The sequence below is a fragment of the Ammospiza caudacuta genome, chromosome 3 (assembly GCF_027887145.1).
Source record: "Ammospiza caudacuta isolate bAmmCau1 chromosome 3, bAmmCau1.pri, whole genome shotgun sequence".
Lineage (NCBI taxonomy): Eukaryota > Metazoa > Chordata > Aves > Passeriformes > Passerellidae > Ammospiza > Ammospiza caudacuta.
In genome coordinates this window covers 12,906,274-12,926,492 of record NC_080595.1, presented here as the reverse complement: position 1 = coordinate 12,926,492, position 20,219 = coordinate 12,906,274, and the positions used below count along the sequence as shown (strand labels likewise).

General features: G+C 41.5%; 1 protein-coding gene across 1 annotated transcript in view; it reads left to right on the top strand.

Moving 5' to 3' along the window:
- The window catches only part of ALK (ALK receptor tyrosine kinase), a 302,903-nt gene that overhangs the window by 243,650 nt on the left and 39,034 nt on the right, over positions 1–20,219 (top strand). The window contains exons 10-12 of the mRNA XM_058801239.1: positions 3,313–3,482; positions 14,346–14,440; positions 15,799–15,942. Of these exons, the coding sequence (XP_058657222.1) occupies positions 3,313–3,482; positions 14,346–14,440; positions 15,799–15,942 (409 nt within the window). The remainder of the gene's footprint in view (positions 1–3,312; positions 3,483–14,345; positions 14,441–15,798; positions 15,943–20,219) is intronic.

Genomic DNA, 20,219 nt, shown 5'->3' with positions numbered 1-20,219 from the left:
TGATAAGGATTAGGTTTTTGGGTTTTTTTCTTTCTGGGATGAATCAAGTCCCCTATTTGTCAGTTCAGAAATTCCACCAGCTCAGAGGCTAAGGGGATTCTCAGAAGGCGTCTTTCCAGATGGTGTTTGCAGTACAGTACATGTAGCCATCTGACCTGAGTTTTGCCTCAATATGCTGTGTATTTACCATGGGCTCTCCCTCCCTGATTTTCCCCAGATCAGTTTAGACCATTTCATTTACTGAGTCAGTGGGTTTGCATATGTACAGCTGATCAGCAGCTCTGCTGGGCTCTAAAGCCAGAAAGCAAGGTGCCATTGAGCCACTGCCTACCTTCTATGCTTAATTAATTTCTCAGTGGTGTTTCTAGCATCTGAATATTTTGCTGCTAGTTTAACACAGAGGGAGATGTTTGATGCATAATGTTGGGGTATTCCACCAACAGCCCAGATTTAGATTTTTCCAAATGTGCCACTGCTCTGCTTGCAGGGCGCGCTGTGTATGTAGTGCCATCTGCCATCATTGATGCTGTATTCTACACAATGAATGCCAGCCCTATTCAGAAGTCTTTACTATGGTATCCAGCTCATCATCTGCTCTGGTTCACTTCAGCAGGTGTGAAAAGACCTGGACTGCCCTGCTGTGAAGCTTAGAAACCATGGAAATCACAGCCAAAAAATGCCCATTTGGACACAGTGCCAGTCGATTCACTCAGAGCCAGTTCATTAGAGTTTGCATATTGCACTTTGCCAATGAGCTGATCTCCCACATCTATTGCCAGCTACTTCTTTCCTTCAAACAGCTGACATGTGTGCAAAGGCATTCATTCCAATTCATCAATTGCCTCAGCTTTTGCTCTAGTGTTACATTAACAGCTATCAAAGGCTCGCTCTTCCCTCACTCCTGGCCATGTAGATGTTGCCTCTTACCTTCTGGCAGGTCTCCAGAAGAGACAGAGGTCTGAAAGCTTCTGCCTAGAAGCTGTCTGAAGCTTCTGCCCTTCTGCTTTACCTCTCAAATTTTAAACTACCAAAATGGCACAGTGAAGTTGCTCCAACTCACCTGTATTAAAAATGTCATGTAGTGTGTTGCACAGGGAGTTGGCACTTGGGTCCTAAAAGTGGACATGTAGAGTCTCAGTAAGAGGTATTGCTTTCTCTGGTATAAGTGGAGGGTTTTAAATATCCATTGGCATTCCAGACTTATTAAAACAAATAGTTAAGTCCTGATCAGTTTCCTAAAGGAAAATTTGCTTTGCTGGGTCTGAAAGGCATAAATTTTCACTTTAAATTGACACTAAAAAAATGCCTCAGTTTGTAGGCAATTGAAAATATGGAATATCCAACAATTTCTTGCATCTTGATTGTCACCTGTTAGGAGTAGCCACACAGACACCAAGTTTGAAGGCATCAGCCCCCTATACCATGAGCAGCCTCTCTCAGCAGTGTTGATTCTGGTTGCTGGGTATGAGTTCAGCCCTCCTCAGCTGCCTCCATGGCCATCATGTTGTGAATCTGAAATAGTTCCTGGCCATCCTGCTCGACTCTGCTTTTTCTGTCGGGGGTCTGGGAGGTGAAAATCCTCACACCTCATGCTGTGGTTTCCACTGCCTGACACTGTGGAAATAGCCATGGGATTCCATTAATCCTTTCCCAGAACTGTGGTGGGAGTGAGCTGGAAGTCAGGCTTGACCAGCTTGTCCCCAGAAGTGCTGTGGGCACCTGTGATGGTTTGCTGGACCACTCAAAATCTTACACATCAGTTTGGGATGTGTGGCCAAAATAATGTGACAAAATGCTTTCACAGACACAAGCTGGCATATCTGTTTGTACATTTATCAATCCTTGGGTCATACAGTACAGTGGATTCCAGGCAAGTCCAGTGATTTTTGGACTGGAGAGAGAGGAGCCCCATGTAGATTATTCAGTCTCTGTCACAGTTTTGCAGTATAAAGTCACTTCTTTCTTTGTAGCTTTGGAGATAGGCAGATGAACTATAGTCTTTACCCAAATTCAGAACTGATAATTAATGCAATGGATACCCAGAATTTTGTTCCACCCACTCCAAAATTGTGATCGTAAACTAGGAATAATAGCAACACTTCTGTCACTTTGATGCCTACATCTGATTTGGCTGCCAGAACAAACTTACACCATGACATAGGAACAGCAAGCAAAATTTAGCAGTTTTGTTTTATGCTGAGAAATGGATATGGATGTTCTGTGCTATCAAAGCAAGGAAGTAATGTTATCAGGTGTTCCTTTGTAAAATACAAACTGAATTCTCAGCCTCCTGACTTTGGTGGTGGCTTTGAAGTGCTGAAAAATAGAGTGCTTTATTTAATATGTATGGACACCAGATACTGTGCTGAACCACTTTCTTGTATCCAAAACATCCATCGTTAATGTAGCTTTAATAAACTCATTCCTTCAGCATTCTCACTTCTACTGGTTATTGAGATGAAACCCAGCTCCTGAATAGAATATATATGGGTGTTTTACTTGTGCTCTTGATCAACAAAGGGCTAGCTCCTTTTCTTTTCACAAGAAAATAAGAAGACTATGTTCATATACTCTGGATTGTGAAGTTGGCCTGATGTGAAAGATTGTTTTTCTTTTCATACAATGAGAGTGAGAAAGTCATAAAATGAGAAAACTACATGAAATAATTTTACATACAGGGATAAATGCATAGAAATTGATTAAATTACATTATCATAACAGAAATGTTAGAAAAATTGTTCCCTTAAGTATTTTAATTAATAAAAAACCCACCAAATTATTACTGAACTTTAATTGAAAAATCTGTATAAACTTGGAGGGAAAATAAAAACTGATTTTTGAAAAGAGTATCTGGGGGATGAGGATGTGATTACTAGTGATGTGTCTGCTTATTGCAGTCTTCTGCCTGTGTTTTTTGCTGCTGGAATATAAAAATTTATTACTGAATAAGTTGTTAGTCTTAACTTGAATCTCTTAGGTGGCATCTTACTGGAGTGTAGTCTTTGTACTGCTCAAAAGAGAAGTATAATCTTATCCCTGTAAAATTAGCCACATATGTGAAAGCTAAAACAGACTGTCTAGAATCAACTTGACAAAGAGAAAGCAAAAAAGCCCAGTAGTTTCAATGTTTAATAGCATATACTGAGTATTGCAGGCTTCCATATCTGTGGAGTTTCCTAAAGTGATTGATTATATAAGGATGGCAGAATCAACTTTTTGGTGATTGGAAAGCAAGGAAAGAGGAATTGATAACTTTGTTAACTTTTGAATAATGTTTGTGATGTTTATTCTCACATGTTCTATTTCTTCTAGCTACGAATGTCATGGCTCATCCAGGGTGTCCTGCTGGGAAATGTCTCCCTGGTGCTGGTGGAGAACAAGACAGGAAAGGAGCAGAGCTGGACGTTCTGGCATTCCGAGAACAGCGAGGGTTTGGGAATGTGGCAGTGGGTGATCTTACCTCTCCCAGAGATACTGGACAGGTATGAGTCTTCTCCTCATTCTGCATGATGATCAGCCCTGGCAGCACTAGCTACCTGGCATGAAAATGGCCAGCACTGCTCCTGGAAGCTGTTTCCTCAAGCAGAAGTGCTTTGTCCTCTGTGAGGCATCTTCTGTTGGAAGCAGACAACAACTGAATATTTTGGGCAAAGCACACAATTTTGCAGCTCCCAAGTCAAAGGTTTGGTTCAAAAACTGATTCCATGGCTAGTCTACAGCAAGGTGCTTAAATTTCTGTGTCTCCATTTCATTGACTGGGACCCACTCTTTGCACACTGTTCTATGTTGCACGTTTGGTGCTCCCGCATGGTTTGCTAGAGTTGGGTGTGAGCTCCATAGCTGACATTTTTTCTGGGTACCAAAGCCCCTGGTGATCAATGTGTCTAGATCTGAGGATGAAGAGGTGGGAAAAGAGCCTGCTGCAAAATCAGACAAGAATCCATCAGATGGATCAGCCTTTGTGTGAGCTGTAGCAGAAGCTCACCTTGATAAAGGGTTGTGCAAGTCCGTGGCTTTATTCTGACTTTAGGCACAGAAGGTTTATCTGGTAGCATATGTTTATTTAGAGTGTTGTTTTAGCTATTTCTTGCCAGTTATCTTTAAGGGAATACTCTCTTTCCTTGTTTGCTTTTAATATGTGATGTTTCTAGAGAAGGCACAGACATACTTCACCTCCTGCTGCCCTGGCCCTTAGGCTGCAAGATGCATCTACCATCTGTGTCATGAGCACTGGTGTCCCTTGTCTTTTTGGAAACCTGTGCCCTAGAAATAATGGATTTCATTAAGGGGTAGTTTGCCTCCTCAGAACTTTGAACAAACATTATATGAATATGTCTTTTTATCTCCCTGGCACTTGGGGATGCACATAGGCTGCAAATACAACAAGGACACCGCCAATGCTTTGGTCCTGAATGTATAATTAATATGTGTGCGTCAAAGATTTTAAAAATGCCAGCATTAAGCTTATTGTGCAGTCACTGGTAAAGTACCATTTGTAAAAATACCTGGTTGCTTCATTCCCTTCAGCTGTGTTTCCTTTGAAGAATGGTTTATTTTGCCATTATTATTTATGTGATTTATTTCCTAGTGTTGCCAGAGGAATGTTTTGTACCTGAATTATTCTGTACCCGTGTACTATTGCTTTCCTTTAAATTCTCTCTGCTTGCACAGTCAGGCAGAGAACACTTTGATCTTAGGAGTCAGGCTAGCAGTGCTTCATGAGAAATCATGGATTCAGCTGATAACACAGTGCTGACTGTTATGTATAAGGTGCTGACACGCTTACTTTCCCATTGCTTACAGAGAAAGACAGATGGATTCCCTGAAGGAAGTGAGTTTGTGGGAGGTAAAGACATAAGCAAGGAAAACTTTGAAGTTTTGGTGTCTCTTGAAAAGTTTTCGACCTTATTTATTCACAGAAACTTTGCTATGTTAATGAATTTTTCTTCTAAGATTGATTTAATTGAAACCAATCCTCCCTGGGAAGAAAGAAGCCTCCTGTGAGACTTGGAAATACTGCAAGCATCTTTCTTACCATCTTAAAACTTGTTTCTTAGGAAATCTGGACTGCTGTACAGATTAGGAATGAATTCTATGGAAGTACACACCAAACTGGTACTGGTGAGACTCCAGTATATAAATGGAGATAAATGACAGTTTCATTGAACTGTAAGAAGTAGTTAATTGAACACAGTGCTGGTGCTGCTGAAAGCTTGCTGTGTCTGTCTTTTTCTAAGTGGTTCCTGTGTCAGAAGCTGTGAGGGTCTGTGTTAGAGCCATGATGTTGCAGATTTTCCTACAGGAGGAGCTGAAAGTTTAAATTACCACAAAGGAGTAATGCTCTTGAGTAAAGCACACCAGGGTACCAGTTTCACACAAATTTAAAGCACATTCCATTGTGCCTGGGAAGCTGAATGGAAAGTGTTATTAATAACAAGATAATATGCTCTAAAACTGCTCAAAAGCATGCTTGTTTAAAAGCTGCTTAGCCATAATTTCCATGTTTGGCTTACAGCACTTCAAAGAATCATTAGGAAGACTTCCAAGAAATTAGATCAGCTCTATCTTTAGAAACAGACATTTTTTAAATGTTTGATATCCCTCAGGCTGTTGGGAGAAATTATACTTTGGCAGAAAATCACAGCTAGAACATTTCAGGTGAATTGGCAATAACAGAAAAGAGGGAGGAGTAAGAAAAAGAAGTAAAATTGTGGCTGAGGGATGGTGGATTTCTGGCTCTGGGTTAGCCTGGGCAACCTTGGACACATGCAATCACAATTTCACCCTGTGTGAGGTCTTACCTCTTTTGCATGGACTTGAAAGAAGCTGAAGTTCTGGCACTTTACATCTTCCTGAAGTTATCTACCTGCTTTTGTTCTGGCAGATGTTAGCAGAACAATCCTCAGAGCTCTTGTGTTGTGTTCACCAGCAGAGCTGATGAGCAGAGCTGTAGCCCAATTCCAAGTGCTCAGTATCCTCTGGGCATGGGGGAGGAAGGGCCAAGGGCCTGGTTGAGGATGTGCCATCAAAGCAGCTACAATTAAAGAAGCCAGCTGTGGGCAAGAGCTCCTTAAATTGTTGGGTGAACAGGTTGTGCCTACCAGGGGCAAAAGGCAGCACCTCCAGAGGTGCTGTATTTTAAGTTGCCAGTGAGATATACTCAACATGAATGAACAATCCTGGCTGTGATTTGTTATCCCCTGTAGAGCCACTTACCTCTCTCTAAAGGATGCATTATCTGCAAATCAAATAATCTGCACAGATTAGTGAAAGCTAGAGAAATGGTTATTTGTACTTACTGAAATTTACACATTAGTGCAATACTACAAGATTTGGGTTGAGAGTACACCTTATTGTAAGATTGTTTGACTTAGTGGAAAATTACTATTTGTTGGAAAATTACTATTTGTTTTCCAGTGAAAAATGATGAGCCTGTCAAGGATTGTTCTTTTCTAATTCACAGAAATGCAGATAGGAAACAGTCTTAAAAGCAATGTTGTAGCTGGTAGTTTGGGCTTGCTTATTTTATATATTTGCTTTTAGTTAGTACATGTGCATTTAATTTTTAGTAATGATAATGTTGTGGGAATGTGACAGCAAGAGATGCTGACACAACAGAAGCCTGATGTAATTGAAGATGAGTGATTTGTGTAGCTAATAATTAGACATTCTGTTAGTTAAACACTGTGGTCAAGGTACAGCACATAGATAAAACACAATCACATGTAACTAAGTGATTCTCTGGAGCTTGCCCTAGGCTGGTGCTCACTATCACCAACACTTAGCAACTGTTTGCTACAGAGTGTGAGAGGTGGAAAAGGATTAACTCTAACAGGTTGAAGCCTGACTGGAAAATTAATACTTTAAGAAACAAATTCTAAATATCTTGATTTTTGCTCCCTTGATGAAGCTGAGGCCAGCCATGTGGAACAGCATGTAGACTAAAAGTTCTCTGTGCTCCTCTACAACCTGGCTGAAGCTGCCTGGAAGTAGATTCCAACAATTACAGCAACTGAGCCAGCCCAGTCCAGCTCTGGACTTTCAAGGCCTCTATTCTCTACTAAACCTGTCCTTTTCTTTTAAAGGATTTCACTGTAACCTCTGTAAGGGGAATCTGGTAAAAATAGCTAATATTAATAGTAACCTGTCCCACCTCAATGCAGTTTCATGACAGAAGAAGACTGTGTGGAAATATAAAAAAAAATTTAAAATGTTTACTGGTTAGAAAGGTTTCTTTGGCTTCCTTTCTTCTTAAGTTCAATTTTTTTGGCATTAAAACATCTAAATTTTTAGCCAGTCTCTATGAGTAGTGTGAGTAGTGTCCAGATGGAGGAAGGAATACGAGGAGTTTACTTGAGGTCCTTAGAAATTAAATTTTCAGTCATGAATAGCAGCACTATTTGCCTTGTCACTGATGGCAAGGCCAGGTCATGTCCTTATAGCAGGGAAGCATGTTCAGAAAGTGAAAAAACAATTTTCTTTTGGTCCCATAGTGCTTGGAGAGCTTCAAAATTATTTTCTTGCTGATGACCTTCTCCTGAACACAGACTGAGAATTTTATTATTTTGGAGGGGATCAGTAAGGTGACTTACCTGGAAGGCTGGGTAAGGATGAGAGGTTCCTGAAGAAGAAAGCAGAAATCCTACAGACAGCAGTTACCTCAAAGCGTAATATTCTGTTTCAACAAGTCAGAATTCACATCCCAACAACTGCATTTGCTATTTTGTTTTAGCTGGCTTCATTACCTATTCCAATTTTGCTGACTTCCTGGGTTTTTACAAACTACACTGGCTCTCGTTAGGTTTCGGTTTCCATATCCATTGGGATTCCCTTTCAGTCTGTGGGAGTGAGATTGTCTGTTCTGTCTGGCTCCTTCAGCAGCTCTGGTCTCAATGGCAGCCACAGCACCTGGCGAGCCTCTCACTCATTGCAGCAGTAAAAATAAATGGTCTCATCTCACACCCCTGTATCTCCACCAGCTGTGGCTAAGCACTCTTCTTGTCCAGTAATTTTTCTTGCATTGCTCTGTCTTTCCCTCTCACTCCTTTCAGAAATTATTTATAAGTTTCCCAGTGTCAGGTTCCCATTTGGAAAGAAAAGGTTCTTGGCAATATTTTTGACCCAGGGGCTTGTTTATCTCATGTTATTCCTAAATTTTCTTCCTATTCTCTAAGAAGAAATGGGGACCCTCCACCCAAGCTAGTCATGTGTCTGCCCACACATGACCACATATATATTAATTCACAGAATATTCTGTGAATATATATTAATTGCACATCACATCTGCACCCAGATCTCTTCAGTCTGTCTCCCATTGGCCCTACAAGCCCAGGCTGTGCTGCCCTGAGGTGGCCACAAATTATTTTGTTAAAAGCAGTGAGATCTTAACAACCAGATCACTGCTCTCCTGCTCTCTAGCATTAATTATGTCTGTCTGACTGTCCTCCTTCTGAAAGAGTTATTCTGAAAACGTTTCTGTGCATCTGAAAAGGGGGTTTTGTGACAGTGTGTGCAGAGTACCTGTGACAGATTTTGTACATGCATGGTTGTCTTTAATAACACCTTTGAATCTCAATCTTTATTACTAGCTGTTAAGTAACTTCCTGCATGGCAATTCTGTCATTATAACTGAGTTTGGTTAACATGCTTATATTTCTCCAAATAATCTTATTTCCTCTAAATGTGTCTTTTATCCCAAATAGTGAGTATTCCTTTGTGAAGTGAGCTAACAATGCATCATTTGTAACAGAGAAGTTAATGGGAACCCGAATGTAACAAGGGTTAGTGACCTGAAATTTCTCTATTCTGTGAATACCTCGGTCTCAAGCAGGTTCAGCTGTAATTATTTTAGCTAGGTAGGGAGAGAAATCATCTCCATCAGAGGCAAAACATTACCAGTTATGAAATGAGATTTGTACGTACAGACATGTTGTGTTCGTGTCACTGCATGGGGGATTGGGTACGGAGGAGATTAACGTTCAATCTTGGTTAATAATCCCTGTCTTTTATGATCAAAAGAAAAAAAATAATGATTATGAGGCTTTCTAAAATAATGGCATGAAGGCAGCTGCCTGAGTCTGGGTAATGAAAACTGAACTGTCTGTATGAGCTAGGGACAATATTTAGGTGAAATTCAGAGTAGTTACTGAAGGGAGGGAGCTGTAGAATTTGCACAAAATCAGCTTGTAGAGGTCTTCAATGGCTTTTTTATTCCCCTTTCATCAGAAGAAGATAGAATATGTGCAAAACCTAACATTTCTGTGCAATGAAGATATAGGGATAGATGATGTGTGCAAAAGAGTTTGTCCTCATGGAGGCTTATGCCAACATAGCTATAAATACATCTTCACACTTTTAGTTCTGCATTTCGCTCTCTAATAAGCCCCAAATATTTTGGGGAGAACCGGTCTTCTGTTAGAATCATGAAAAAAAAAAGTAATCAAAAAGAATGAGCTGAACAGAAAACACAGGGTGATGTGACAAAGCTCAAATACTGACCACACTGAAATAAAACCCAAGATTCAAAAAACCTGAGAAGTGGGAAAGGTTACAGACCAGAAGCTTTGATGTTGTCCTGTTTTGGTCAGATTTAACTGAGTTAAATTACACTTTCAAAGAACTGTTCATCTGGATTGACATTTTGCAGATAGGACCAAAGATACAAACCAAAAAAAAAAAATCTCATTTTGTGTCATTTCTTATCTGTGACTGAAATATTTGAGCAGTGGTCACCCTTGAGTGGTTTTTGAATGTATGTAAAATTTGTATCCTTCAAACAGAGGAGCTGATGTTCCCCAGAGAGGAGAATGAAAGGAGGAGGGGAAGGGTGTCCCCCTGGTACAGCATTTCCTATTTGCCTCAAACAGAATTTCTTTTCAAAAGGCCTTTGTATGTTTTTGCTTTCACAGCTCAGCTGACACTCAGCCCTGCAGGGTGGAACTTGTACTGCCCAATTGTCACACAGCTAAGGAATCCTCTTTCTAGCTGTGCTCCAGGTTGAGTAGGGCAAAAGGAGACAGTTAAGAAGTCATTTCCACCAGTCCTCAAGTTGTAATTTTTCTAATATCCAAATCATTGAAGTGTTTCATAGCTGCCATACTTTCATTCCTGTGAAGAAATCTAGCTTACAAACAGAGACTTATCTGATGAGGATCTGGCTTCCACGTGAAGAAGTTGCAGGGATTTATTAAACCACAAAGTTACAACAAACTTGCCAGCAGTAATTTGGCTGCTCCTGTATAAAACTGGCTTCATGAATATTCTTTCCTGGCCATTCACTGCAGCATCTGTGCTTGCAGGGGCTATGTCTGTGCAGTGCTGGGGCTAGTGGAGATGCAGGGTGTGCAGTCAGCATTGCCCCTCTTTGATCTGTGCACAAACCCCAGTTTGGGGAGATTGTCACCTCCTGTGCTGTTCTGAGTCACTGCAGTAACTCAGAACACTGTATCTCCACCAGCTGTGGCTAAGCTGTCTCATCTAGTAATTTTTCTTGTAACGCAGTCACTGCTGCTGCTGCTTCAGTGTCAGCTCCCACCAAAGTCACAGGGAGTTATTTCATTGATTTCAGGGATCAAATGGAAAAGGGGAAAAAATAAAGAGAGGGAGTGAGGGAATGAGATTGTCTGTGGGGTTTTTTCCATCTCACTGATGTGTGACATTTCCATCTTGAGTTTTGATTAAATTTCCCTTAATTAGCCCATTAAGCTAAAGCCACCAAAGCTAATGATTGAAATGTTGGTTAACTGATGATCTTTTTTCAATGGAATTTGAAAGACATCGTATTTCTAAATTAATAGTGGCATTAAACAAGGGAAGATAAAATGATGAACTATTTGTTGCAGAAATGCTGGTCTCAAGAGAAGGTTGGTACTGAAATTGCTTTCGTGTTAGCAAAAAATAAGATTAATAGGCAACCCAAGCAGCACTGATGGTCCTAATAGTGTTTAGCATTCACAGAATTTTTGTATTTTGGAGGCATTTCTGTAATTTTTCTGTATCCCTGATGAACTTGTGGAAATTTCTCAAGAGTTCTGGTCCTGGTGTTCCTGCAGGTGAAATCAGCAAGGCTGATTCTTAACTTGAATGAACTGTAAATAAAAGTAAAAAGCAACCTATTGCATTCTGACATGGGCATGTGACATGGCACTCCCTTCAACAACAGAAATACTGGTTTGTGTCATGCCTTCAAGGTCTTAGAAACTGAACATTTGATAATTCTCAAAAGAACAACCCTTTATTGACTGAAGAGGCACGACATGAAAAGTGCATCAGTGTGTAACACCTTGGGGCATGAACCTTAGGAAATTGCCTGAAGATATTTTTAGAAGTGTTCCGTTGCCTGGAGGCAGAAAGAAGGTGCACTGTAGTCTTTGCAGAGGTATCTGTCTCTTATGCTCCCTGAGCTAAAGTCTGCAGTACTGGAGGGAAAAGCTAACAGAGAGCAATTGCTTGTTTGTCTTTGTAATTAATTTTACAGCCTCAGTTTAACACCTTACAATCATAAATTCACATCAGTGTCCTTGTCTGCAAGTGGCATTTATTGTGCACCCTGAGGAAATTGGCTGAGGCTCAAATGCACCAGACTTGGTCCCCTCAATGGTCACTGTGTGCAGGGCACTGATTTTCACTCAGAGCTGTCTGAAAGACCTGCAGCTGAGCCAGGTTCCACCCTACCTCTTCCTGGGCATTTCAGCAGCACTCAACAAGGAAGGAGAAGCTTCTGCTGTATTTTACAGCCTCAGGTAGGGGCTGGTTCTCCATAGCACATCAGAATGTCACCTGTGGTGCTTTAGGACCTGTTTCACACACAGTTCAATCATGTCTGCTGCTGGCACTGTGACTTGCAGGAAAAAGGAGATTCAGAGCCCGCTCTGTGTGTCCAATAGCTTTTGTTTAAGTCTTGTATGGCATGTCTCAAAGTGAACAGCTTATGTTTATGCTAGAGCCTGTAATTTCATTTGAAGTGTTGTGGGATGTCAGCTGTAAAGCAAATGAGGGAGGGAGGCAGGGGGAGGGCAGCCAATTCCATCAGAAGCCAATTTAATATCCAAGGATTTTATGTTCCCTTCTGTTCTCCTCCTAGACATACCCACAAGGGGTTTCAGGTATCCCAACTAAGAACTGTGATACTGCTGGCAGCATCAGACTGCAGTTGCACATTTTATGGATTTTGGAAGGCTAAAAATATGCTTTTGTGATATTCAGACTTGTATGGATAGAGCTGCCACCTTTTGAGCTAAAAAAGATGGATCATTTAGCAAGGAAAAGTGTGTCTTGCAATTTGGAGTTGCCTTTGATGTTAGGGGTACTCTTCCTTCACCATATCCACTATTATTTGTGTCAGACACCTGCTCTTTCATGGCAGCTGCTCATGTCTTTAGAACACAAAAAGTCAGTTTTTAGTGAAGTCTCTCCATATGTGCAATGCATATCTCCAAGGAGTGAGAAATTTCAGTGTTGGAACATCGTTGCTTTTCTTTACCAGAAATAAAGAAGGAGGAACATCATAACTATAGAAATATTTTCTGTGTTCTGTTCTAAACCCTTTGCACCTTTTGGAGGCTGACAGGAGTTTTTTCTGGTTTGAGTTTTTTGCTTTGGTTGTGTCAGCTTTTCTGACTCTGTGCCCAGCTGTAGCTTAGCAAGAGCACCAGTTGCAGAAGACAATGACATTCCAATCTACATATCCTCAAAATATCCTCACAAATATCCCTGGGGTCTGGTTTAGCTCTTGCCAAACCTCACTGTCCCCTCTGGAAAGCTGCCCTGTGTTGGAGAACAACATGGAAGTTGGTTACGTTTGCTGACAGGAGTCTCAGTCAAAATCCACATTCAAAACACAGGAATATGCTGTCCCACAATAAATATGCCTATGACCAGGGCAGCTTCACTGGAATTTTGGTTTTGAGGTTGGCTTGCTGGTAAAGGAGAGCTATATTTTAAAACTGTAGGAATCACCAAGACTAATGTAGGAATGCTAATAACATACACAAAGCTGAGAGAAAATATTTTAGACCCAGTGCCATGCAGAAAGGACTAGAGTCTGTGAGAAGAAAAAAAATTCTGCCAGTGTTTAGATCCTTGCTGCAAGGAAGAGCCAGGATTTCTAAAGCCTTTTGAAATAAATAGGCGTGCTCCTCAAAAATACCGTGTTCTGCCATCATTTTCTTGTCTGAACTGAAACACCTGCAAGAATTGACATTCTGACTGAATATTTATCTCTAAAATATAGAGCAAGAAGCACCAGCAATAGATCTACATTAAAGAGACCCACGAATGGCTTAACTTCTGCTGGTGTAAAACATCAAGATACAACAGAGAATGAGGTTTAAATAATATTTCCTATTCACTTGCAGCTTGTTCTGCATTATGTGATTGTTTCATGTTTTTATAGTCTTGATGCAACCTCTGAGCATTGTATCTAACTGCTGAGCTATGGTTGGCTGCTTTCAGAAATTTTTCTCTTTCCTAAGCAGAGTATTATGATTTTATGTGGCAGATATGCATGGAGAGAACATGAACTTGCTAAGCTAAGAGAAAACCTAAATCCATGAGTACACACAATTAATCTGTGGTCAGTGTACTGTCAGATTTGAAGTATTTGGTTGTGGGTAATTTTTGCTCTTCCTGTTGACTTGTAATACCACTAAGGGAATTGACAGTGATTTTTCTTCTGGTAACATAAGAGTGGCACAACTTCCCAGCACAAGCCAGCTTTCCTTAAATCAGGGTGTGATTTAAGGCAAACCTCCTCAGCTTCTCTAAGGAGATAATGAGTTCTGCTCTTCCTGTGGACTACCCAGTGTCAGTTCCTCTCTTTTGTGACTGCCAGGGCTGTTAGACACCCTTTGCTTCCTACAGAGCACATCAACACCAGATACTTTCTAAAATTGGTCCAGCCTTTGATTGCCAGTTCCTTTTAGGAGCTCCAAATTACTTCAGGAGCCCTGCCTACTTATTTTTCTCAGCACTTTAGCGTGTAAATCACTTGTGAGATTAAAACCTCTTAGGGGTCTGGTTGGTTGGTTGGTTGAGCTTTTATTTGTACCAGAATCCAGGGGACTTTGTTTTCTGACAACATGCATACACACACTTCTGCTTCTTCAGGCTGTTTGTCTGGAGGGGAGAGGGGCAATATTCTCTTATTCTCTCCACCTATATTACTGAATAGCTCCCCTCCTCAGATCATCTTTCCTTGCTAGGAATGAGGATACTTTCTCTACCAATTTAATATTTTTATATGTGAAAAGTTTTTCTCCACCATTCAAAAGCTGCTTTAATTGTGAAGAGCTCTGAATTTCCTGTTCTTTAGCAGAGTTTAATCCCATTTTTTCCAATTTGTGCAGGTTTTGGTTTCAGATCACTGCTTCATGGGAAGAAGGCTCTGATGCCATTATTGCTTTTGACAATGTCTCCCTTAGTATGGACTGTTATTTAACAAGTAAGTTTTCCTTTTATCTGCAAGCGACTTGTCTTTTATTTGCCATGTAATTGAAATTTGGGGACTGTGGGGAACGGGCTGGGTGTTGTTATCTTCAAAAGACTCTTGAAAGGCAAAGGTCTGTGTCAGAAATCACTGTGCTTAGGCAGAGGGCCCCGCTCAGGTGCACCCTTGCTGGTGGAACTGGGCAGGGAGCGAGTTCCCAGTTTGGCATGAGTGGGCAGTGAGACACAGGGTGAGGGAGATCAGCTTCCAGCTGAGGCAGAACCGTCACCTGTCCAGCCAGGCTGATGCAGAAGGCAGTGTGTGATTATAGATTTCCACATGACCTGGTTTGCTGTGTGACAGTTATCAAAATGAATGACAGCTGGACACTGGCTGGGAAAAGACAGGCATCCTGTGATTGACACTAACTTTGCAATAACACTGGGCACAATACTCCAGTTAAATTAGAACAAGGTTATTTTATTTAGACTGACATGCATTTAAGTCTGAATCAGAAACTGGGATCTTCACACTCTGCTGCTCTGGGGAAAAATTTGGATTCTGATCCTGGCTTTGTGATTGACTGGCCTCTAGAATATGTCCAGTCTGTACCTCTGATGGCACATGTAGATTTTTATTAAACATTTGTGTCTGACTCATCTTTCATAATCTCATGCATAGTGAATTGCTTAATTTGTAAATGTGTTCAATGATCTGTCACTCTGTACCTCAGACCAGCAGCTTACATGAGGGCTAGAGAATTGCTGCTCTGAACAAATTAAACTTCTGCCTTGGGCTGAGCAACAGAACTTGAGCACATCCTTTCTTCTCCTACGCTTGGAGCTGCAACCTCTGTAGCCCTGTTTGGACTGAAAACCTCTAAACCACTTCTGCAGTCAGAACATTTCATCTGCTTTGTGTTATGTTAATTTGCATTGCCTGGGGCATGAGTCTCTCCATTTATGCTGTAATACCTCTTGGGTTCTGTGCACAAGTGCAATATACCTCAAGTTACAGTATTCAAAGAGATTTTAAAATTAGGATAGAATTTTAAAAAATTCCTCCTGCTTTTACTGGCTAAAAAAAAATTTATAACAGTTGCTAAAGATTGTATTCTGTATTTCTGCTTGGTGTCTTCTTTCACTTAATGTTTTGCCTACCACTCATTCCTGTTTATTTTCCTTTTGTCTCAGTTCCGTAACAATAGTGGAAAGTAAATGTGCCCATTTCCTTTAATAATGTTAAATCCTGTGACTGCAGGCTCCTATTCTCAGCACAGAAGTCTGCAGCCCTTATTTTAGCTTCAATTTTGGGTAACATAGTGACTCAGTCCCCCTCAGCCATAAACCAATCTGTGAATTCTTGTTTTCTAGTCAGTGGAGAGAAGACACCTCGAGGTACCACTCCAGACTCAAACAATTTGCTCACCAGTAGAGGTGGCCAGAAGAAGTTTGGATGGGAACAAAAGCTCCTGGGAAATCTCCAGCTCAGCAGTGCCCCCTTTTCTGATCCAGCAGGTAATTGTCTGAGAAGCATCATCAGACAGGAGAGATTTCCAACTAGCACAGATTTCATTTAGATGTGGCTAAATGCAATTTTTTTCCCCAAAGCCTTTGATCAGAGCTTTTCCCAAGTCCCTTACAAATAAAACAAACATGCTCTAGAAAGAGATTACCTTTAGCTGCTAACTGTAATTTGGTTTTACCTGTAACAGGCTGCCAGCTGGTCAAAGAACCAGAGGGGGGCCCTTGAAGTAAAACATGGGTTTAAACTGTAAGATAAGTGTGTTTGGTGTCATGATCATCTAAAAACGGGCAGAATCAAAGTGAAGTGTCCAAATTGACTGAGTTTAGCATTTATTAACCTGAACACCCAACTCTGGTTGATACAAACTTGGTTTGAACTAACGTAGCCTCACTTTTTCAGTAAATGCTCATTGTCCATTTGAAACAGTACAGTACTGGACTTAGTCGGAAATGTCAGTCTTGTGTGTTCATGTTACTTTATTCTCCCTTACCCTTCAGCTCTTCTTTCCAACCTAACTCTAATTAGCCCTTCCACCCTAATCAGCCTTTCCAACCTAACTGTGCTTCACCCTCCCATCGCTGTCTCCCAAATGCTTCCCTCTCTCCTCTCCCAGGCTTTCCCACATATCCACAATATCTGTTTTGGGCCTCAAAGGTGCATTTCCATTTGAATTGGCTTCCTTCCCTCCTCCTGGCCAGCCTCTCTCCCTAACTGGTTCAAGCAGCCACAGCCTCCAGCCTGCCTGGGGCAGCAGGGCTGGCCATGGAAGTGAGGGGTTGCTGCAGGAGAGACAAGAAAGAGCTTGTAACAACTGCAACCCCAGCACTGTGTGCAGCTGCTTCTCCTCACTTAGGGCAGCTACCTGCCAATTTGAAATACCTCCCCTCTTAAGTTAGAGAGCAGGGTTGATAAATGCCTCCTTTGCCCTGTCATTAGGCCTAAGGATTTGTTCCTGCTGCCTCCTTCTCTCCCACTCTTCTGCCTAAGAAGAGTTCTTTGCATGTGTTCTTTTCTAGGCTGTATTTCACTTTGCTACCTGCAGTGTTCTGTTGAGGTGTGTGGACTAATGGTGTTAGCTCTGATGCTGACGGCAGTCTGGTCAGTGTGGCCAAAAGCCCCACTGAGCCCTGAGAGCCTCCCTGAAAAGCTACATCCATGAGCCCACCCCATGCTGCCACAGCAGGCATGAGCTCTCTTGTGAAACCAGCCCTGGCAGCAGAGGCTGAAGGACAGCCTGCAGGGCCAGCTGAGCTCCCATCACATGGAGTTTGCTGATGTTTTATGGGCTGAGCATCACACAGCAAGGAAAGTGCAGAAGCACTGCCAGGAGCCCCGAGGGAGGGAGACAGAGGCAGTGAGCCCACAGGAGAGGGTGGTGGGCTGGGTGAAGCTGCACTTCAGCCACAAAGGTTGTGTTTAGCTCTCTTACAGAGGCTGTGTGTGAGCCTGGGCTGTCGCACAGGTATAATTTACAAAAGTATCTTTATATGTTCTCTGAAAATCCTTTGAAGTTCTCCCTTCAATATCTGTATCTCTGTTTCCTGCCTGTAAGTGGAGTTGTCTTTTAAGTGCTCTCAGTATTGCCCTTGGGTCAGTGATCTCATGGTAGCATCTGTAGGCAGGGGTAGATTATGGATTTCTGGCTGACTTTCTGTGGGTGGTGATGTAGTTTCCTAAGGCAAGTATACATTTCCTTCCAAGGTACCTACTGTTTTAGCAACAGAAAAAAACATTAGATTTTAGATGCAAAGTTAATGTAAAGTGTGCGTGGGCTAGAAATCCCGTGGCTGTAAATTTTTGTGAGAATTTTGTTATTTCCTACTTGTCACTAGACTCTGACATCATTTAGCTCTTCTGCTCTCTGTCCTATCTGAGGAATTCAATTTAAAGAAAGGCTTGGATGGTAGAAATAAAGGGAATCAGATTGCATGAGGGTAGAAGAGAAGGTCACTGAGGTTCTTTGAGCAATTAAAATAATTTGTGATGACCTTGGGGTGAAAATTCAAGGCAATTCCAATCTAAAACAGCTTGCCTATTTTCTGGGCTTTATCCTTGGTCTTGTTCATATTCTGTCTAAAATTGTCTCTAGCCCTTGGGGTTTGAAATTACTCCTACAGCAATTTTCTCCCCTTGTGCCCTCAGAGTAGACAGGGCAGAAACAGAGGAGCTGAGTGGCAGCTTCTTGCAGTGAAAGTCATTGCATTTCTGAGGGTCTCTGCAGCACCAAATTTCCTTTTCCCTTTGTGTTGCTGAGCCCCTGCTTGCTGTCAGGAAACACTGCAGATGCTTGTTTGGTCCCTGGGCTATGTATTTTACCTGGCTTTAATCTTGTTTCTTTCTGCATCCCATAATGCATTTAAGAAACCTCAGGCTGAGGATTCTGAGAAGGCCTTTCCTTTGATGGGCACATATTTACTGTAGTGTGAGTGAACCAACAGCATCAGCACCCCCCTGAAGTCCCAAAGACTACACTGACCACTATGAGCTCAGCTAAAAGTAATTACAGTTAATAGGATCTTTGACTTGTGTGATGGATCACATACTATAATATTGCCTTCTTATCACATACTATAATATTGCCTTCTTAAGAAATCTTACTAAAACAAAGACCTGTGCTCCTAAAGCTGATGAGACAACAGGATAATAAAATGCCCTCCCTAAGTCCCCAGGCCTGCTCAGCCTTTGCAGCAGGAGCTACAGCCTGAAAGACAGGTAGCACTTTGTTTACACAACATTAAATCCAAACAAGCTCACTTGTTTTCCTTGCTCCTTTGTATCTGAGCACAGCCTCTTACATACACACCTGCTGCCTGTGCTTGGAAATGCGTTTCCAGCAGAATTGATGGCTGGCACCACCAGCCCCCATCCTCTCTGTTCTCAGGCCCTGCACCCTCAGACTTGCTTCTTCAGCCTTGCCACAGTTGGCCATGGCCCACAGGGCCTGCAGGTCCTGCACACTGGAGATTCAAAACACAGCATACAGCCGCACTGTCAAACACCCTAAAGCTTCCAGAAATGTGTTACCCTCTGCAGTGTGTCACAGCTGGGATCATGAACACACGGGATGAAATAAGACCTGAAATGTCTACAGCTAATGTGGTATTGTTTCTCTCTCGAGTTCCTTGATGACCAGGACCAGCACAGAAAAATTCCTGTGGTTTTCAGATCACACAGCTACTCACAGTGCAAGGTGGCCATTAGAAAGATGTTCACAGGGCAGTGCAAATTCTTTCCATATCAGTTAACTAATGACGTGTTATTTGCTGGAATGCCAGCTTCTTGCTGAAAGGTTGCAGGTGAAACTTGATTCTAGAAGCAGCCTGAAAAACAGTTGTAACAAGGTCTGCATATGCCAGAAGACTGAATCAGCTTTAATGGAACCAGGATTTTTCATTGAGATGGTTAAATCTGTACAAAAGGCTGATTGTCGTTTAGTCTGTTGTAAACCCAGGCTTACTTTGGCTTTGGTTTTAAATTGGTTAGGTATTAGTTTAAGTAAAACTGAAAGCTTCTCAAACCATACTATCATTCAACTACCAATTAAAAAGTCAATTTATATCAAACCAATGCAATTTCCTTTTATACACAAGGCTAGAATGTGGGAAATTCAGGCACATAAAGATACAGAGAGCAATAATGAGGAACTTGAGGTAAACAAATTACTATCACAGAAGCTGAAGGAGACAAAATAGGATTCTCAGTAGGCAAAAGGAGATAACAAGACACAGAGCAATCAAGCTTTAATTAAAGATTTCTGGTGCTTCTAAATAGGCTTTAAATACCATGAGGATAGCCTCCCTTTTGATGTTTCAGCTTCTCTTCTGTCCCACTGACAACTTACTTGTGTCAGGGCACACAGTAAAAAAATGGCATGTTGTGAAATGTGCAAAAATATTAACCTTTTCCCCCGTCATGTCTTGCATTGTTTTGTCCCTGCTGCTCTGCACATCCACCAGCCATTGTGCAGCCCTGATTTCATGCATGGAAACTGCCATCAAATAATTTTCTTACTCAAACTGGGATACTGTTTTCCTCCAGCCTCTTCCCCACAGCATTTAGTGGCTGCACAGATTTTGAGTTTTCCATCAGGGAGAGTCCTGTTTTGAGCACTTCCATGGCTGTTTCTCGGAAGAACTCTCAGTCACATTACTTAATCAGATGAAGGAGCTGAAAGGGACAGCGGAGCAAGTATTAAGTAAAAGAAAATTACATTTGGTTGCTCTTTGTATGCAATTATACTAACTGAACTGTTGGTATAATGCAATAA